This window comes from Stegodyphus dumicola, chromosome 10 (genome assembly GCF_044657685.1).
Source record: "Stegodyphus dumicola isolate Sdum_Otavi_A_Nest chromosome 10, ASM4465768v1".
Lineage (NCBI taxonomy): Eukaryota > Metazoa > Arthropoda > Arachnida > Araneae > Eresidae > Stegodyphus > Stegodyphus dumicola.
The window spans coordinates 121037277-121058484 of record NC_140777.1 but is presented as its reverse complement, the minus strand read 5'-3'; the positions used below and the strand labels follow the sequence as shown (position 1 = coordinate 121058484).

Genomic DNA, 21208 nt, shown 5'->3' with positions numbered 1-21208 from the left:
TCAGAAGGACGAGAGCTCGCAGCCTAAGACAGATAGTGTGAATGCGTAACGAAAGTAGCCTTACACGTGTAGGTGAAAATGAATATCAGACAATGATTTTCATTGTAGTGAAAAATCTACAGGCAAATAATAATATTGGGGATGGTCTTTCAAAAGACTGCACGCAGCAAACTAATTTTCAGGGAACTACTGTAAAATTGAACATGAATATGATGTTGGAAAAAGCAGTCCAGCTGCCGGCTTTGGACTTGAAAGAATTGAACATGGATGAGAGAGAGAGGCTAAAGGAGTTGGAAAGAAAACATTCAGATTTATTTCGCTGAGGCTCCAGACCTGAGTTTGGTATTCTTTGACCTATATTCTAAATCATAGTAAATGTTACAAAATTTGCAGAAGATTTATGGACTTTTGCTCAAAAACGTACCTACTTATCCCAATAATCCTGCAGTGAGTGTTATTAAAAACTGACTTTGTTCCTTTTATAGACCGTTCATACCTTGTTTTTATTTTTAAAAACTGTATGAAATATAAAAATTATATTTCTTTATACTTAGATACTAAAATCGGGTATGAGTTTTATCGAATGATATAAAAAATATTCGCACCAAGAATTTATAAAACTGTAAACTAGAAATAAGGTAGTTATTAGGTTAATTTAGCATGGAGTATTTTGTCGTGGGTTTATTTGTCGCCGGTTAAATTTTCGGCGCTATTTTGTTCAGGGCGAATCAACCGTAAATTGGCTCTTATGACACTTGGATTATGCTAAAGAAAGTTATCTAATTGCGACGGAACAGGGGGAGCAAGCAACGAGGAAGGACGTCATCACGCCGAGCTCTTGGTTTTTGCCCAATTTTCAGTGGAAGTTTTTGAGTGCGATGTGTGTATTATATATCAAAATGTGCGTGAATATCTCCTGCATCCTTGGATACATCGTTTAAGTGTGTGTGAGTGATATTTCTCCAGATTTTTGTGTTTTAGTGCTTCTAACAAATGAAAATAGGCAGTCGCAATTTACCGTGTTTTGTTCACCACTTCTGCCGCTACAGCAACGGAAGGGTCCCGCCTAGCTACCACGTGGTTTCCCTGGTAGGCCTAGGAAGTCGGCCAAATATTCCATGTCCAGAAATTAGTTTTTAATTAAAATATATGTATATATCTTCGGATCCATTGCAATCAAGAATTTCAAGAACTGGTAGGTTTTTTTTTTCTCTCAAAATTATTAACATTTTTACAGGACTTACATAGTGTTTTTAATTCCATCGTTTTCATCTTCAGTTTCGACATTATAGCTCTCGTCGTCGAATAACTTTTCGATAACTTTGAACACTGTTCGACAAACTCTAAAAATTTAGTTTTAAAGCTCTATTTGCGTGCTTTTGATGTGTTTTACATGAGAACTGATCTTTATGCACTCTGTATTTTACCTTTAATTACTTGCAATGTTTATTTAATCTTTTAATTACTGTATTAATTGCTGTATTTTAATTACTTGTATTTTTAGGCTTCTACTTGCACTTAAAAATCAGTCAGTTTGATTGTATTTAGAGAATTTTTAGTCATAGTTCATCTGTTAATTATGTTTAGTATCTTACTTATTCTACTACATATTTTAATTACTGTAATTTCTTGTTACTGGGTGTGAAAGGGACCTATTGTTACCAAATTTTATCATATATTGGTTGTTATACAGCAATAAGCAATAGCTGTTTTACGTTAAGTATTTGATAAAGAGTTACACTACGAGTGTGATAATTTGCAACTGTGAGAAAGTTCTTGGACAGCATGTCCCGTCAATCAGTGATTCCAATTGACGGTGATTCCGCGCATTCACAAAGTGACGTAGACGCCACTAATTTATTGACCTCTGATTTGCCTTACGCAGAGAAAGTAGCTATTTTGTGTGAGGATATTAGACAGGTAGCGGCCACCACCAGAAGTACTAAATATCTTTTACCTACAGTTCTTCGCACCAGACTATTAGACTCCCTGGTTGCGCTGCAGACGCTGGCCTTACAAGGTGCAGAATTAGCAGCCAAGCCAACAAAGATAGACACAGGTGTTAATACATCAACAGTGCTTTGCTGTGAATTGGCTCACTCTCAGCCTCTACCGATAGCACAACAACCACCTGATTTACAGGCACCTCCACCTTTGCCAACAGCTTCTCGACCAACTTTTGCAGAGATTATAAAGAAACATAAGAATCCAAGTCTATACATACGTCCCAAAGCGGACGTCACAGAGGCTGAGCTAAAGGCGCAGCTAAACGCTAAAGTACCACTTTCCAAGCTACAGGCAGGTATAGAAAGAATTTCTAAGCTCAACAAAGGAGGTTTCGAGGTTGTCTGTAAATCCACTGAAGATGTCGAAGTCCTCGAACAACAGCTTCAACAACAAGATATCCCAGCGGAAGTCACCCGTCCATGGAAACGTAAGCCAAGATGCACCGTCCATGACTTGCCGGTATCCACACAATGAGAAGAAGTACTCGCAGAACTCAGCGGCGTCACTGGAATGCCTAGCACCACCTTTAAACCCCTATTCCGATTATAAGAACGTCGTAAAGGCAAAATCAAGTGGATTTTTGAGTGTGAGCCGACAGGCTTTGCAGCCATCATGCAGCACAGAAAAATCTTCCTCGGCTGGCAGGCTCATAGAGTCTCAGAGCATATTGGCCTCCAGCGATGTTTTAGATGCCAGCAATATGGAGCTACAGCGCATGTCAGCGGCCATATTGGTCGTGGTTTTGTGTGCTCCGTTAAAAGTGCTAAAATCTTGGTAATTATACCACTTGTGTTTGTGAAAATGTGATTCTTCCATGGATTACTAGTTCCGGTTGCGATATTTGTGGTGTTTCTCTGCGAAGAAGGGAAATCTCCGAGGATAGGCAGACTTTTAAAATTGTTGCTGTCCGCCGCCCTCATTTGCATATCCTGAGTAAGTTTTTATATACTGTGCTAATAACTTTTGAGTATAAAATAGGATTTTATATCTGTTTCTCTACCTATTTTCTGAAAATTGTGATTTTGGTACATGTATGAAAAATGTTATATGCATTTGTAATTCTGAGTAAGCGTTAGGCTTCGTGTGGCGGATGTATGATGACACCACAAATTTGGTGAACCAACCACAAAAGTCTTTCTGCCCGCCGAGGAGGTGAGGGCGAATTTTTTGGTGCTCCGGATTTGAAGTCTTTCTGCCCGTTGGTCGATTTGTTTAATTTCCATCAGATAATTCAAATTTCTGCTTAAAAATTATTTTGGAACCATTTAAAACACAAAGTGAGATGGTTCGTCCAAAAAATAAAGAGCCTAAGGGGCAACGCCCCGACAATGAGACGCAGTCGGCCAGTGCTCCAATAATAGATAAGACACAGAAACAGAGCAGTACACGACAGCTAGACGTTGATATAACTTTGGTAGATGCCAGTACAGAGTATCAAGAAGCTTCAGAGTGCTATACTAATCTAATTGGATATTTAAATAGAGACGACATTTCCACAAAAGCAAACAAAAAGATACGAGGTTTCTTTGACCATATGTTAAGAATAGTCTCGAGGCAGAGTTACAAAATTGCCAATTTGGAAGGACAAATTGAACAAACTAAGAATATAGAGACATACATCCAAGGAATAGTCGCCACTCAAAAGCTGTCTTTTGCAGAAGTTGCAAGATCTCGACGGCCATCCAGAAGTAGTTCTAGATCTAGACGATCACAATCAAGATCACGGCAAGAGACAGAGCATGTATTACTAGTCTATCCTAAGACTGAGGGTAGTACATCCGACGAGGTAAAGGAGAAGCTGGTGAAGTACATAGATCCAGGAAAACTCAAAGTAGGCGTCAAGAATATAAAGAGAGTCAACAAAGGAGGGCTCCTAGTAGAAGTTACGAAAAAGGAAGAACTGGCAATACTTGAAGAGGCCATAAATGAAAATCGGAAGCTGAAGGACGTAGTGGAGACGAAACATCCATAAAAAAAGAAACCCCAGAATAATAGTCTACAATGTCAACGAGAACATTAATAAAGACGAGATAGTAAACTTCATTAAAATACAGAACACCGACCTAGCAGAAAGCGAAATAGAGATTCTGTTCGCCATGAAGGCCCGCTTTGGACAGCACTGGGTTCTATCTATAGACACAGTAGCTTTCAAGATCCTTATGAAAACGAAGAAGTTGAACATACAATGGTCAAGATATAACGTAAGGGAGTTTATAAAGGTTTCGCAATGTGTCAAATGCGTTGGGTATAACCACCCAGCGAAATATTGCAAGGAAGATAAAGTCTGTGCCGGATGCGGCTCCACACACCACGAGAAGACCAATTGTGACCAAAAAACAGTCAGCTGTGTCAACTGCACAAAGGTGAATAAACGATATAATACAGGCCTTGATGCCCAACATGATAGCCGAGATAAGAAATGCCCATGCTACCTAAAAGAGCTCGAAAGATTAAAACAACGAACAAATTATGGATAGTATCCAAATAATCCAGATTAATCTTAAGCACTCCAGGAGTGCAACAGAAAACTTAAAGATAAATTTTGAACAAAACGACAAACTCAAAGTAGCATGTATCCAGGAACCGTACACAGTACAGAACAAACTGTACGGATTCCCCACAAAATATAGGAAGTTCTACTCTCGAACAGACGCAATAACTGCAGTGATTATAGCGGACTCAAATCTCCCAGTTCTGGAACTTTTCAGCTCTCCGGAGATTATAGCGCTTGCAATAGGGAGTGACTCAAGATTTATACTAATCACGGTATACTGTCCTCCATCGCGAGATATTGCACCAATCCTGACAACCCTAGAAAGGTTTATGCAGGACAATAACAACATGACTACAATAATTACCGGAGATTTCAATGCCAAAAGTCCCCTATGGGGCTCACATAATACGGACACACGATGCCTCAAAGTATGCGAATTCATTGCCAGCACTGGACTATCGATAGTCAATGAAATAGGGGATACGCCAACCTTCGCAGGAGTAAGTGGTAACAGCTGGATTGACCTCACACTTATCATAAGTAGAGACAGAATCCGGATCGATAATTGGAAGGTAACGGACGAAGCAAACAATAGCGATCATAATAATATCTATTTTGACGTCTCCAGCATTCATTACCCAACATGGAGGAGATCGAAAATCAATGTACGACATACCGACTGGCTAAGTTTCAAAAGGTATATCTCAAAATCTTTAGCAGACCCTAGAAATCTGACAACTATCGAAGAAATCGATAAATATGTAAGAGAAGTTACCACTAGTCTTCACGAGATCTATCAAAGAACAGTTCTCTCACATAACTCGAAACCAAGATCGCGCACCTGTCCATGGTGGACAAAAGATCTCACTATTCTCAGGAAAAAGGTCAGAGCAACAAGGAAAAGATTCCAAAAAACAACTGGAGAGGAAAGGACCCATAACAGGCTGCTTTACCAGAGGGTACGTGCACAGTACCGGCAAAAGATGTATAAAGAAAAGAAAAAAGCATGGGACATGACATGGAACAAAATCACTGTTAGCTCTCCGCTCGGAACATACTTCGATCTAGCTAAAGGGAAGAGCATGGATCCATTACAGATAGGTTCAGTTCAAAAAGAAGATGGCACAATGACGAGCACAATTGAGGATACAATTAGAGAAATCATGAGGTTCCATTTTCCAGAAGACGACCCCAACGAGGACTCTACATACCATGCAGATATTCGTTCCCAATCAACCGAGATTCCAAACTCGGAAGACGATCAGCCGTTCACACTCGAAGAAATGCAACGTACGATAAACTCAACACGCCGAGGTAAAGCTCCTGGGCTGGATGGCCTCACGATTGAAACCATTGAAGAGCTTAGGCTCGCGGAGCACTCTTTAAAAAGTGCCTTGAATTAGGTTATTTTCCAAAGGAATGGAAAAACGCAGAGCTAGTATTGTTCCAGAAAGAGGGAAAACCAAAGTCCATGCCCAGTTCTTACAGACCTATCTGCTTACTCTCAGCGTGGGGCAAGGTCCTTGACAAGATGTTTACGCAGAGATTAACGTATTACCTGGTCAAAAACAAACTACTAAACCCCGCCCAATTCGGGTTTACTAAAGGGCGGAGCACCACCGACGCCCTCAACCGTGTTCAAGACATCATCTTAAATAACAGACAAAATAACCTCCATACGTGTATAATATCGCTTGACGTAGCTTCCGCATTCAATAAACTATGGTGGCCAGCGCTCAAAACAAAACTAAAAGACCTGCGATGTCCAAAGAATCTTTACCAACTGATCGCAAGCTACCTCACAGAACGTCAAGTGACCTACAAAAGAGACGGCTTAAATATCACGATGAATTACCACAAAGGAGCCCCACAGGGGTCTAATATCGGACCCATCTTGTGGAACATAATTGCAGACTCAGCGCTGAACATCAACTTTGGAGACAATGCCAAGATACAAGCTTACGCCGACGATATTATACTCATAATAGACGGAGGCAATAGGACAACAATAGAGCGTAAAGCAGACGCGGCACTCAAATTGCTTGCAAAATGGAGTCAAGACAACAAACTGTGTTTCAGTATTGAAAAGACACAGATGATAGTCTTTCCAAAAAGTTCAAAAATAGACGCGAATCCACCACGCATAAAGTGGGAAGGGCATCCATTGCGACGCCAGAATACCATTAAATACCTCGGATTCACGCTTGATAAGAAGCTCACGTGGGTATCACATCTTACGGAAGTCCGAGATAAGACGCATCGAATCATCAATAAACTAAACAGGATAATCACAGACAAGTGGAGCCAAAAGGGGCGCCTGTTAAAACATCTATACCTTAATGCAATTGAACGTATGATCCTCTACGGCTGCCCAGTCTGGATGAATGGCACAGCAAGAATATGTCGAAAACTACATCAAATACAGCGAGTAATCCTGTTAAAAATCACCAGTGCGTATAGCACCACATCAACCGCAGCACTTCAGGTCTTAGCTGGCACGCTCCCACTCGACCTAAAAGCAGAATTAGAAAGATCAATCTATCGACTTCTACATTACAAAGAGGACCTTCACACTAAAAAAGATTTACATCTATCATATGCCAGCATAGAAAGCTTCCAAGATTCCCCTAACTTACACCCAGGAGATCTACCCATCCTTTCCTGGTGCAAATCGCCACCCTCAGGACAACAAAGAGAGATTTTTTCTGACGGTTCAAAAATTGCAGGACGAGTAGGGGCAGCGTTCACGGTCTTTTCGAACAATGAAGAAATTTATCAAGCACAATTCCGTCTAAGCGATCATGCTTCAGTCTTCCAAGCCGAGTCCCTAGCACTCAAAGAAGCAGCATTATGGTTAGGTACACAACCAGCAGCTCACACTTCATTCTTCACAGATAGCATGAGCGTTCTGAATGCGCTGAATTCTTTTCCTCCAAAACATCCGCACACGGCAGCACTTAGAGAGATCTTCTTGACGTTAGGCTCTTCCATACCTTTAAAGATCAAGTGGATAAAAGGACATACCGGGCAGAAAGGCAACGAACGAGCGGATGAACTAGCTAAGACTGCAGCTCTCAAACCAGAAATTGACAAGGAAGTTCCGCTTTCCGCAGAAGTTGCAAAAAGGCTCCTCAAGACAGCATTTCAAGAGACATGGTCATCACGATGGCAAGAAGAAGAGACAGGAAGATTTACTTACAACATCTTCCCAATACCTTCTCTCAAGAGGCTGAAATGCAACCGACTCTTCCTCCAAGCCTGTACCAACCACGGGAAATTCCCAGCGTATTACAGACGTTTCCTCAGACGGGACGTCAACTGTTCTTGCGGTTTTCGCGGGGAAGACGCGGACGCACTTCATTAACTGCTCTCCTGCCCTCTGACGGAGCACCTTCGACAGCAGTTCTTTCCTTCCGACTACATCACATATCCTGTGAATAGACTGTTCACGGACTATTACTGCAACAAGGGCATCTTAGAGATAATGAAGCAAGTGAATGAAAATAATTATATCCAAGAAACTACAGATTAAAGTAAAATGTAGAAAGGCGGCCTAACCGTCAGATTGCTAGCAATGAATAGGATAACTTCCTAACCCTGTAGTGCCATTAACTCAGTTTGGCGGAACAGGTTAAGTAAAGTGACCATATATATGCCAGCAATATGGGCATAAGCAAGCTGACTGTAGAAGTAGAATACAATATTGCTCCTACTGTGCAGAAGAACGTGGGAACCGTGATTGCACAGCCCAACAACCACAGTGTATCAACTGTGGTGAGGCCAACTCCCGCTATGGCACCAAATACAGCTACTTCCATCCAGCCTATGCTCCAGAATGCCCACAATACCAGCGCAAGGTACAGTCAATCCGAGATAATACAGAATACTGCTAATCTTGATTTATCAAACGTCATAAATAAAGATACAATATGCAGTACATTATCTATCAAATGTATACAAATCAATTTAAAGCGAGCAAAAGCAGCAGTTGCTCAACTAGCACAATTTGCAGCAGAATTTGGTGCTGACCTGATAATGGCTCAGGAACCTTACACGCGAGACGGAATTGCAGTGGGATTTCCATTGCAATGGACAATTTATCAACAAGGAAATGTAGAATATCCTCCTAGGGCCATTATTATTAACTGCAACAAAAAATGGTCTCCGGCTATCGTAGCAATTGAACGCGATAATGTTGCAATCATTATAGAAGCACAAGAAGCATCTTTACTGTTTATCTCACAATACTCTCCTCCTTCTGCAGATATTTTGGCTACTACACAGTTTCTTACAGATACCCTGCAAAAGATTAAAATTCCTCTTAAAATAATTACAGGCGATTATAATGCCCACAACACAGTTTGGGGGGTATGCTTCTACGAATGACAAAGGAAGCCTTCTGGAGGATTTTCTGTCTGCTAATCATCTTGTTTTACATAAGACAGCAGACGCGCCTCCGACATATGACAGAATCTACGCACAAGGCTGGCCTGATTTGACGGTCAGTTCAGCCTCTGCTGCGCCATTAATACAAAATTGGAAGGTTAATGATGAAATTAGCTTAAGCGACCATCGTTACATTACTTTCTCAATAGAGCAACCGACGACAATTAATATTATTCGTCGTTACAACCTACCTGGTAGGCGTAAACGTGCTTTTACTACTAGAGTCAAGAATTTGATTGAAGGTATTGAACAACAGCTAACTCAAGCGAACTCTAGAGACGAATTGGAGAATTTCACAGTGACTCTACAAAAGTGTATACAGGAAGCGTGTGATGACATATTGCCACAGCGTAGTACTAAAAAACTGACTACGATCAATTGGTGGAGTAGTGAACTTCGTATTCAGCAGAGGCAATGTCGCGCATTACGTCGAAGGTTAAAGACTGAGCGTAGACTAAACCTTCCAGCTAATATCCTCCCAATTTATCAACAGGCAAGAGCGAAGTACAAACGTTCAATTTTGCAGGCTAAAATCAATTCATGGCATGCTTTTTGTACAGAGTCACAAAACATCTATGGTATTCATCATAAGATTATGACTGGAAAGCTGTTTAGGCCTGCCCAGTTACACATCCCTACACGAATAAATATTACTCAGGACTACACAAGGGAAACATTAATAAAGGTCCTGGATTCCGTCTTCAGTCAGGATGACCCAACCGAAGATTCTAAGCAACAAGCAACTATACGTACAGAACAGATGTCTACCAACGTGCCACCGGATAGGGATATTACATTGAAAGAACTAAAACATATATTAGCGCATTTGCCGAAGAAAAAGGCCCCTGGCCCTGATGGCATTGATTATGCAATCGTTAAAACAGTCATTTTGGCCAAGCCAACAATCTTTGTTAGATTTTTCAATAAATTACTAGCTACGGGTACATTCCCGAAATCGTTTAAAATCGGACAAGTGGTGTTGTTTTTGAAAAAAGATCGCAATCCAGCGGAACCCACATCTTTCCGACCAATCTGTTTACTTCCGGCTCTTGGTAAACTGAAAAACTCCTTATGACTAGACTACGCTATTATCTACACGTTAATAATATCCTCAGTCCCAGGCAATATGGATTTAGGCCAGGAACTTCCACTTTACACGCTTTGCATGATATCAAAGAGGCTATCATGGACAACAAATATCACGGTCTCCATACAGCACTCATCAGCTTAGACCTGAAGAGTACATTTGACAACTTATGGTGGCCAGCGATCTTGCAGGCTCTAAGAAGTTCTGGCTGCCCAAGCAATATCTTTAATACTATAAATCATTATCTACAGGATCGAAGAATAATGATTATACATTCAGCGGGAATTATTGAAAAGTCACAGACAAGAGGATGCCCGCAGGGTTCCTGCGCGGGTCCTCAACTCTGGAATTTAACCTTCAATAAGCTACTCAATGCCTCCTGGCCTGCGCATACGAACATTTTTGCCTATGCCGATGACGCGGCTTTGGTTGTCAAGGGACATTCTCGTGAAGAATTGCAAAAGAACTGCAATGAGGCCTGTCAAATTTTCCAGCGAAATTGTGACGAACTGAAATTAGTCATAGCAGAAAATAAGTGTCAAATTTTACTGGTGCCTAAGAAGGGAGGCTCTTTGGCAAGGAGACCGCGTATTGTACTCAATGGTCAGAGGCTCAAAATTGTAAAAGAATTAAAATATCTTGGTGTTACCTTTGATGAAAAACTTACGTGGATTCCTCATATTCTCTCTATTAAAAAGCGTACCCTGGCCATCGCCAAACAACTAAGACAATTTTATGGATACAAGTGGGGTTTGAACCATCACATTCAAAAGATCTTATATACAACGGTTGTAGAAAAGTTAGTAACTTATGCTGCAGCAATTTGGGCTCTCCCTATGCAGAGGAGAAAAATCAAGCATCTCTCTACTATTCAGCGCCCTTTTGCCTTAGGCATAACTCGGGCATATATTACTACTTCCACTGATGCAATAAATGTCTTGGCTGGTTTGCTCCCACTGCATATTAGAACTGAGGAGGAAGCAGCACGACAAATGTTAATACAGCTACACAAGCCAATAGAATTTGCTGAAGAAAATTTTACTTCGGAGGAATATGAAACCAAACTAACATCTGACAGCGTTCACCCTGCGGATTATGGTGTTGGCATTAGACTACATGTTCCGCCTACAGAATACCGTAGTCCCTCGAGTATAGTAATTTATACGGATGGATCTAAAATTGAAGGAAATGTGGGGAGCGCATTTGCTGTTTTACAAGAAAATAGTGTCATTGCACAATGGAAGGGCCATTTGGCTAACAATAACAGTGTCTTTCAAGAGAAAGCAGTAGCAATAGCGCAAGCTATTCGCTACTTGCTAACCCACCAAATCCTAAAGGCTACTATAAAATCTGATAGCCTTTCAGCTATTTATGCGATTAGTAATCCAGAAGTCCCATCCAAAATCATTAGAGATATTCAACAAGATCTTAGAAAATATCAACGCCATGACATCCACTTAGCTTGGATAAAGGCACATATGGGTGAATATGGAAACGACGTTGCAGATACTCTCGCCAAGAAGGCCGCTTTTGGAATTGCTGCTGAACAAATTCACATACCTTGGCCGCATTCACATTTGAAATCTACACTACGTCTCAAAGCAATCAGTAAGTGGCAAGAAGAATGGGATTATAGTACCACTGGTCGTCGTACTTATTACCATATTTCTTACGTTACACAAGATAGATGCTGTGGAAATCCCCATCTGACACGTTATATTTCAGGGCTTGGCCCTTTTCCTCTTTATTTTGAGAGATTTAAAATAAGCGATTCCAGTTTTTGCACATGCGGAGAGTTAGGCTCTCCGGAGCATTACCTTGAAACATGCCCTCTTACAGAAGGCTTACATATCAAATTCCCTTCGCAAAATCGTCAAGCCTTTTGCAAATTTCTAATCAAGCAGAGGTACTTGATTAATAAAATTAACAAGGTTATGGAAAAGGTTAAAGGTCTTGGAATAGACCTGTGCCAGGTGTAGCATTCATAGGCTTAATGTATTGATGCAAAGTACATAATCTTCGTGGTAAACTCTGGTTTAATGCTACATTTATAGATTTTAGTGATATTCTTATAACGGACTGATCTAATGAAATGATCATTGTACTGTATCTTATGCACCCCCTATGAAAAACAATATGTTTTCTTTGCTTATTAGTTACCACAGTCTTAACGTATCCTTTCAAATAGTCACTCAATACAAATTCTATCAAATTTTGTGTCTCTGAAATGTAAAAGTAAAATATTTCATAAGAAATTACTGTACCAGTGTAGTGTATTGTAGCAAATATGAGGGTACACCATTATTGGTTTTTGTTGTTCCAGAATGCTTACGTTTGTATGAATGATACTTATGGCTGAATTTGTGAAGCACATTAAGTATGTACTTTTCAATGATCCTCACGACTTGATCCTGTATTTGTATGATCCTATATTCCACATTCTGCTCCTAATGTGTATGTGTATTATTTTGTATGGCATATTCTATGTATATAGATATATACAGCGCATTATTTATTTACTTATTTTTATTTATTTTTTTTTATTTATTTATTATTTTGAAGGTTTTTATGTATGAATAATATAATAATATTTAATCATAGAATTAATTGATACTTAGTACTTTTCATTTTAACCTTTTGCATTTTAGCTGTATAAGCACCAGCATTATGATTTAATAATCCTGTTTGATTATATACTGTAACATGCATATGTAGGATATTGTATATTTTTTCTTTTTTTTTTTTAATTTTATTTATTTATTTTTAATTTTATTTTTTTAAGGTTTTTATGCATGAATAATATAATATTATTTAGTCATATAACTTAAATCGATACTTAGTATTTTACATCTTAACTTTTGCATTTTAACCTTTTGCATTTTAACTGTATACGCACCAGCATTATGCTTTAATAATCCTGTTTGATTATATACTGTATCATGCATATGTAGGAAATTGTATGGTTTATTTATATTGTACGATATCGTAAGTACTGTAATGTATGACCTGTAGTCCCACTAGTCTCTAGATAAGGGTGGACGTGGTGCTATTACCAATTAACCATAACGGTAAATGGATGGTGCCCACGTCCTCCGTCACTAAACTAAACTATCTAATTGCGACAAAATTCAAAAGTAAAAATTTGTATTATTGCCTCATTTATTACGGAGTAGGCAATGTATGTTGTCAAGTAAGTATAAAAAAACATTCAATTTCTACGTGTTATAATTCAGTTCTTAAACTACTGCTTCCTTATGGAAAAGAGTAGTAATTTACATTAACGCAACTAATCGTTGTTGATCTAGTTTTTTACTTTCTTTAGGCTTTTGTTTCGATATAAGTTTTCGTCCGCAAGTATTCTGGTGAACAAAATTAGGAGAGGGAGACATTTTCACGCATTCCTCCTAAAATACCAGACAAAACTTAACCAGTTAATTGCAATATATTATCACTGTGGCGCTGGTGTCGCTGAGATGAGTCTATGTGTTTCTATGTGCGTCGGAGACACGAAGACATCCCTGCCCTTAGGCAGGTAACGTTCGAGTGCTTTGCCATAGTCAGATTAAATAAAATTAAAAAAATAAGTAAGCATCATGAGCATTTGACTAGAGTCTCTGTTTAATTCTTTCTATACAGAGAGAAAGAGAAAGAATTAAATCTATAGAGATTAATAAAACCATAACATCAATCTGTCAAAATCCGATATCTTTTTTCATTAATGCTCTTATAATTTTTCAACGCAGCAATTTCTAAGAGCAGCTGTTTATTTGCTCTTAGCCCCCTCCCCGCCCAAATAAGTAGTGGAATAGTAAAATATACTGATATTTTCTTAGATTTTAAAGAAAACAATATCATTATGGCACAATTAATAAACTCGCGGCTTTCCTTACTCATGGCTATACACAAAAGCGAAAAATTGCATGACAAAAACTTAGACGTCTGTAATTATGATTAGCAAACAAACAAGTTTTTACTTCATGTTTAGTTAATTAGTTCTGTCATTATATCAAGTAAATTTTGAAATATTATTTATATCCGTAGCGTCAAATAAACTCTGGATCAAAAATACCCGCAGGAAGTATAAAAGTATAAACCAGCAGGAAGTATAAAAGTCTGTGTCAAGATGCTGAGCTCATTTCGATTTTTTATTATCTTTCTTGAATAATCTGGCTGCTTTTTTTTTTTTTTTTTTTCCTGTTTTTTAGGTAAAATGATTACCTATCATCGCTTAAACAAAGGTACGAGATGGAGAATCGTGGGTAGGCTTGAGGCAGGGTAATCCCATGCTCAGGTTGCAAGAGAATTGTATGTAACACCAAAAGTCATCTCTAATTTGTGGAATCAGGTTTAAAATCAGCGAGGCAGTGTTAAAAAGACCAGGACAAGGACGTCCGAGAGCCCCAACGACCAATCACGCCGCTATTTGGTACTTTCTTCCAAAATCCAGAGGACGTCTACAGCCACACAACTGTCTTGTGACCTCACTACTGATATATGAACATTAAAAACATTCAAGGAAGACAGTTGCCAGAAGGTTCCAAGAGAGAGGATTGCATGCTAAAAAGCCCGTTATTTGCATCCCACTCACTGTCATCCGCAAAAGAGAGGTTTCACAATGGTGCATACAACTCCAACACTAGATACAGCTTCAATGGAAAATTGTTCTCTTCATGAGAGTGAGTGTATATTCAGTCTACAACGTGATTCAGTGATTATTCATATGGAGAGAGCCTAGAACCCGATACCATCCCAGCAACATCATGGAAAGGGATCATTATGATGTTGGAGGTGTAATGATCTGGGTAGGGGTTATGCAAGAGACCTGCACATCGCTGCATGTGTTTGTCACTGGTTCCGTGAGTGCCCAGAGGTATAGGTAGAACATCATAGAGCCCTATGTGCGACTTTTCAGGGAAGCTGTTGACCGCGTTAAATTTTATGGACAACAATACACGACCACATAGGGCCCACCTGGTGATGATTATCTGGAAAGCGAGGATATTCACAGAATATATTGGCCAGGCTTGACCAATGATCTTGACCTTAATCCTACTGAACACGCTTGGCATGCTACTGAGAGGACTATTGCAATATGCCAACCCCACCCGGAACCATTCAATAGTTAAAACTGCTCTGATGGAGAAGTATGTGCGACTTCCACAGGCACTCCTGAACTCTTTTGTTAACAGTTTGGCTACTTTTTGTGCATGCTGTCTGTCTGTCAGAGGCAACCACACCCCATACTAACCAGATTTTCACTGCCATCTTTCAACATCATGTGTAAACAATTTTGGACTCTTGTCCATAACTCAAGCAAATGTTTTGTACACATTATTGTCATACAAAATAAGGTATATACCTAGTTAATGTCATTAATTTCTATTTTGTATTTCTAGAGATATTTGGGAAAAAGGTGTTCCATCTCTTAATTTTGTCCACAGTGTTTGCGTGATTAGGCGTGAAGTAGTAATATGATTTCTTTTCCTCCGTTCCATACTATTAGGGGTTGAATATCAAGGGAATTTTGCTTATGAAGTTAAAAACCTGACGAAATTAAAATTTTACATTACATTGCATAAAAATACCGATCAAACCTCAGAATTTTATTGCATATTACGGCATTTAGGCTTTATATTTTGCTTGTCTACAATAAAATTAAAATTATATGATATAAAATTGTTTAACCGTAATGCATGCAAGAGAAAAACAGCCTTTCATATGTCATACAAAACATCGTTTCTCAGTTTTCATATAGCTTTTATTACTACTCTTATTTTGTTATTCTTTATCCTAACATACATTTCCTGAAATCTTTAAAAAATATAAATTTGAAAAGATATCAATTATGTGTGACGAAAAATAGCAATTTTAACTTTAATACAACTTTATTTATTTTATCTTATGATGTAATGCTGAAAAACGTCTTTGGGAAGTATTTACCGTACATCCTCGTGTATTACCCCCTTTGCTTTAATAATTTTATCGTCCGAAGAGAGGGGAACATTACGCAAGTAATTTGATTTCCGAAAAACATGGTTACTGTAAGAGCATAACAAGTAGAAGCTATTCGTGGCTTACCATTACAGTATTATTTCTTTAAAAGAAACCTATATGCCAATAAGGTAGGAATGTTAACACTTCAACATCTGACCGAGATTGAGCAAAGATCTGATGGTGAATGAGTCAAGCACGACTTTACTGGGTTATTTATATTGTGAAGACTCAGGGGTTCTTCGCATGAGTGACCACAGTTCTCAAGAGAGACATTGGAGGCTCAAAGGAGAAAGATATCTAAAAACGAACGTAACACGTAAGAAAAATGAATAAGGTAAAATCATATGGTTGGAAAGTTTTTAGGTATAAGATCCGGGTAGCTTAACGAAGAATCTCCACAAAATAATTTTCAAATAATAAATATAAGGGAAAATGAAACGGATGAAATGAAAATACAAAAATGTAAATGCAAATTGATATGAATATTTTTAATACATATCAGAACATAGAGGGGAAAATGCGCGAGGAAATACGATATATGAAAAAAAGGTAGAAAGAGTGAAATATGAGATAGCGAATGTACGGAACTGTGACTCCCATGTTCTCGCGTGGTCCAATGTTTAGCATAGCAGGTTTGTTACTCAATTCTTGTTAAAGTTCATTTGTTTTCAAATGGAATATGATCTCGTTTAAAACATTCCTGGGTTCTTAATCTTTGAGTGCTTACCACAAAAGAACATGGGAATACACTGAAGTGGCAAAAGTCATGGGATACCTCCTAAAATTTTGTCAGTCTTTCTTTTGCCCGGCGAAGTGCAGCAACTCAACGTGGCATGGACTCAACAAGTCCTCTGCAGGAATATTAAACCATGCTGCCTCTATAGACGTCCATAATTGTGAAAGTGTTGACGGTGCAGGGTTTTGGGCACGAACTGACCTCTCGATGATGTCCCATAAATGTTCGATGGGATTCATGTCGGGCGATCTAGGTGGCCAGATCATTCGCTAAAATTGTCGAATGTTCTTCTAACCAATCGCGAACAATTATGGCCCGGTGACATGGCGCATTGTCATTCATAAAACTCCCATCGTTGTCTGAGTACGTGAAGTCCATGAATGGCTGTAAGTGATCTCCAAGTAGCTGAAGGTATCCATTTTCAGTCAATGATCGGTTTAGTTGCACCAGAGGACCGAGTCCATGCCATGTAAAAATAGCCCAGACCATTATGGAACCACCACCAGCTTGAACAGTGACTTGTTGACAACTTGGGTCCATAGCTTCGTGGGGTCTGCGCAACACTCGAACCCTACCATCAGCTCTTACCAACTGAAATCGTGACTCATCTGATCAAGCCACGGTTTTCCATTCGTTTAGGGACCAACCGATATGCTCACGAGCCCACGAGAGTCGCTGCAGGCGATGTCGTGCTGTCAGTAAGGCACTCGAGTCGGTCTTCTGCTGGCATAGCCCAAGGAAGACAAATTTCGCCGCACTGTCCTATCGGACACGTCCCTCGTACGTCCCACATTGATTTCTGCGGCTATTTGACGCAGTGTTGCTTGTCTGTGAACATTGACAACTCTACGCAGACGTCGCTGGTCTCGGTCGTTAAGTCCAGGTGGTCGGCCACTGCGCTGTCCATGGTGGGATGTAATGCCTGAAATTAGATACTCTCGGCACACTCTTGACACTGTGGATCTCGGAATGTTGAATTCCCTAACGATATCCGAAATGGAATGACCCATGCGTCTAGCTCCAACTACCATTCCGCGTTCAAAGTCTGTTAATTTTCGTCGTGCGGCCATAATCACGTCAAAGTCTCTTCACATGAATAACTTGAACACAATTTTCTACGCGATACTACTGCCATCTGTATATTTGCATATTGCTATCCCATGACTTTTGTCACTTCAGTGTATGTTTGGATATAAATGAGTAGTAGTAGACATAATGACATCTTTTGTTGACAGAAAGTAACCTTTTACTCTTTTTATCTTGGGTAGAACAACATCAGATATGTATGCTTTTATTAACAAGGATGTTTCTCGTTGGCTGCCTTGCTATACATTAAACTACCATCTGAACAATGACAAAGATCCTCTTTCGATGGGTAAGTTAGCTCTTTTTGATATTTTTATACCCAAATAAAATCTCAACTTTATAGACTGTACTGCAGAAGAAAAATCACTTTTATTGCTACTATAAGTATTATATATTATGTATTTAATGATATGTTAAGTAAAATGCCTTTTGCAGATTTTATTAGAACTAATTCAAATTCTTAGGTGTACTGATTTCATTGGCATTCAACGTAAACGTATGTTATATATCAACACCCCGACTTACGAGCCCCACCAGTGACCGAGTGGTACTGAATAATGTTTGTTCGACTGGGGTTCAAACCTAAAAGAATGGGCTGGCTACATGCTTAGTTTTCGTGATATTTTCCATGTGTAACGTGAATACGAGCTACCAGTATTATATATGATGTATTCTTTTTTGAATAAGATGTTTACTCAAATGCAAAATATAACCATATGACGCATAACCAAAAGGATATTAAAACACTGAGGTAAATTTTTTTCAAATAACAAAGGTATTGTGATAAAAAATAATTTTGCTCTAAAATGAGAGACTCCGCGTTAGACGTGAGTCGATGTGAAGAGAAATGATGCTCTGTGGTAAATTCATCATTTTGAAATCTGAGAGTAGTCCGAGTCATTTGAGTTAGCATCTTGACGTGAGTGGCACATCACAAATATTAAAATATATTATATAGTCACCCACATTTTTTCATCTTTGAGGGCATTGTAGCGCTTGTAGCTAGACATATCGGAATGGATACGGCTGGCAATATTCTCAAACCGCTCGGTATTCAGATGCCACCTTTGTCTTGTAAATTTTCATGTAAAAGTCCAGTCTTCTCTTGGATAACCAGAAAACATGACGACTTCGCTTCTGTATCAGATCTTCAATCAAGCAGAGTAGCAGTTTCTCTCCATTTCTGAAATCAGGTTAAGATTTGCCTTCGTAATGTTTGTACTCTTTATAGTTAGCGCACATTCTTTCGTACTTTCAACAGTGGGAACTTTAGCAATGTTTTCGGGGGGAAAGAAATACCCTTAAAAAGTAACCCGATCATCTCGAATTTTTTTGTGCATATTCCTACACACCAAGTATCCAAATGATTAAATTTGGTCACAGCGCGCGTTTCTACTGCGCATTTAGCATCGTGTAAAACAGATAACAATTGCGGACGGTTTATCTTTTTTCGTTTTCGGCGTTGCAGTTCCCTAAAGATATAACCAATAATGCTGTTATGGTGTTGCCAAAGACCTCATAGTTAACTGGACGAGTTCGAAGGTGGTCGCATAGTAGGAATGAATAAAGCGGACTGGTCCTGGTGAGTAATAGTCGACCACCTACATCATATGAACACAACTGTGCAAAGGTACAATGGTTAATGCAATTGTATGATGTTGTACTCATCAGCGGAATCAAAGTTCTCGAAAGTGAAGTTGCATGAATGCTAGGCAACATTGGATGATTTTGCAACAGGTCCGAACTGCCCCAAAGATATCATTGTCCTCTGTCGGACGTGCCACAACCTCATCCATAAGACCATGGCATCTTCCAACTATTCACGATTCTAGTTTTCGGTGCGGTTGCGCTCACAACGGCCTATAAGAAGTCTGCCTTTAATATCACAACATCGTAGAGTCGTTTGGAGTGGTGTCATAACCGATCTTCATGGCATCGCACAGTGTTCAGCGATGAATCTTTCTTCAAGTCCTGGAGCAGAGGACTATCAGCTTCGTGTGCTGAGGAGCCAGTGTCAGCAGTCCTAAACAGACTTTGCTTTGCACTGTTACACAGCCATTACTCCTGGGGTAATGGTGTGGGATGCTATTTTTCCCAACAAAAGGTCGATCCTAGTCATCATGCGTAAATTTAAAATCTAAACGATATATTGATGATATCGTGCGGCCATTTGCGTTATCTTTCACTGCACGCACTCTTGGAGCCATTTAGTAACAGTGTAATGTTAGAACCCTTACGGCTCGGATATCTCTATACCGTCTCCGAGCTGTTGATACCTTTCCTTAACCAGAAAGCGGACTAGACCTTACGCTAATCGAACATGTATGGGATATATCAGGCTGCCAGATTCGGGCACTCCAAAATGTCGCAGATCTAGAGCAACAGTTGAGGAATGCTTGGTAGAATGTATCGCAGAATGAAATTATGATCACTTTATCACCCTTACCTCAACGTTTACAAGCATGCATCACGGCCAGCAGGAGTCTCACCAGTTACTGATTTGAACCATTCAATCTGCAATTGCTATCCACTGATGGGCCCTATGCCCTTGAACTTTAAATTTCTGCAACTGTGTATAAGCTTTACGCATATTATTTTCTAGAAAAACAGTCACTTTTTTAAGGCACCTTTTTTTTAAAAAAAATGTATATAATGTCTGTACGGTATAAAAGGCACTTAAAATACTGGGGAGCCGAAACTGCTCTTAAATGGTTTCGTGGTAGAGCAACAGAGGTGGAACCCTTGGAGCGTCCTCAGTATGCTCTCTATCAAAACTTTGATGAAGCTGCATAATTAGTTCGGTAGGACTGTAACTGAACAACCAGTGGTGAAACTATGATGTCATGCCTATATATTCTTACAGATAAAACTTTCTCGTTTTCATACAAATGAATCATTTTCAATTTTTCCCCAAAAAATAATTGTTTTTTATTAGGCTTATAAGTAGAGCATTCGGTTCTGCGTTTCGAATCCATTTCAAGGATAAACAAGCAACGAGCATTAAAGGTGTTAAACAATAGACTAAACTAAGGGCAGGAATATCGTTTGAATGCAAGAAGGAAGATTCGGAGAAAGGAGAAATTTTTCAATGGTTTGTATTTCATACAATTTAATGTAAATGTTACAGCTTTTGTGCCCTTATGTACTGCGAATTTGCGTAAGTCACGTGTTTCGCAAGTCGGGTCATACTCTGGCAAAATTATGGTTTAATGAATTATTAATGATTTGAATTTTCTATTTAATAACTTTAAAAAACAGAATTTCAGTGTTTTACGTATATCTAACCATACATATTAATGTACACTGCTCAAAAAAAAAAATGGGACAGTGCTATATCTCCCGTTCTACTGGGCCGATT

General features: G+C 39.2%; 1 protein-coding gene across 1 annotated transcript in view; it reads left to right on the top strand.

Annotated features, from left to right (window-relative positions):
• LOC118200502 (uncharacterized) overlaps positions 1 to 21208 on the top strand; it is a 203638-nt gene that overhangs the window by 95633 nt on the left and 86797 nt on the right. Inside the window, exon 6 of the mRNA XM_035372459.2 lies at positions 18033 to 18139. Within this exon, the coding sequence (XP_035228350.2) occupies positions 18033 to 18139 (107 nt within the window). The remainder of the gene's footprint in view (positions 1 to 18032; positions 18140 to 21208) is intronic.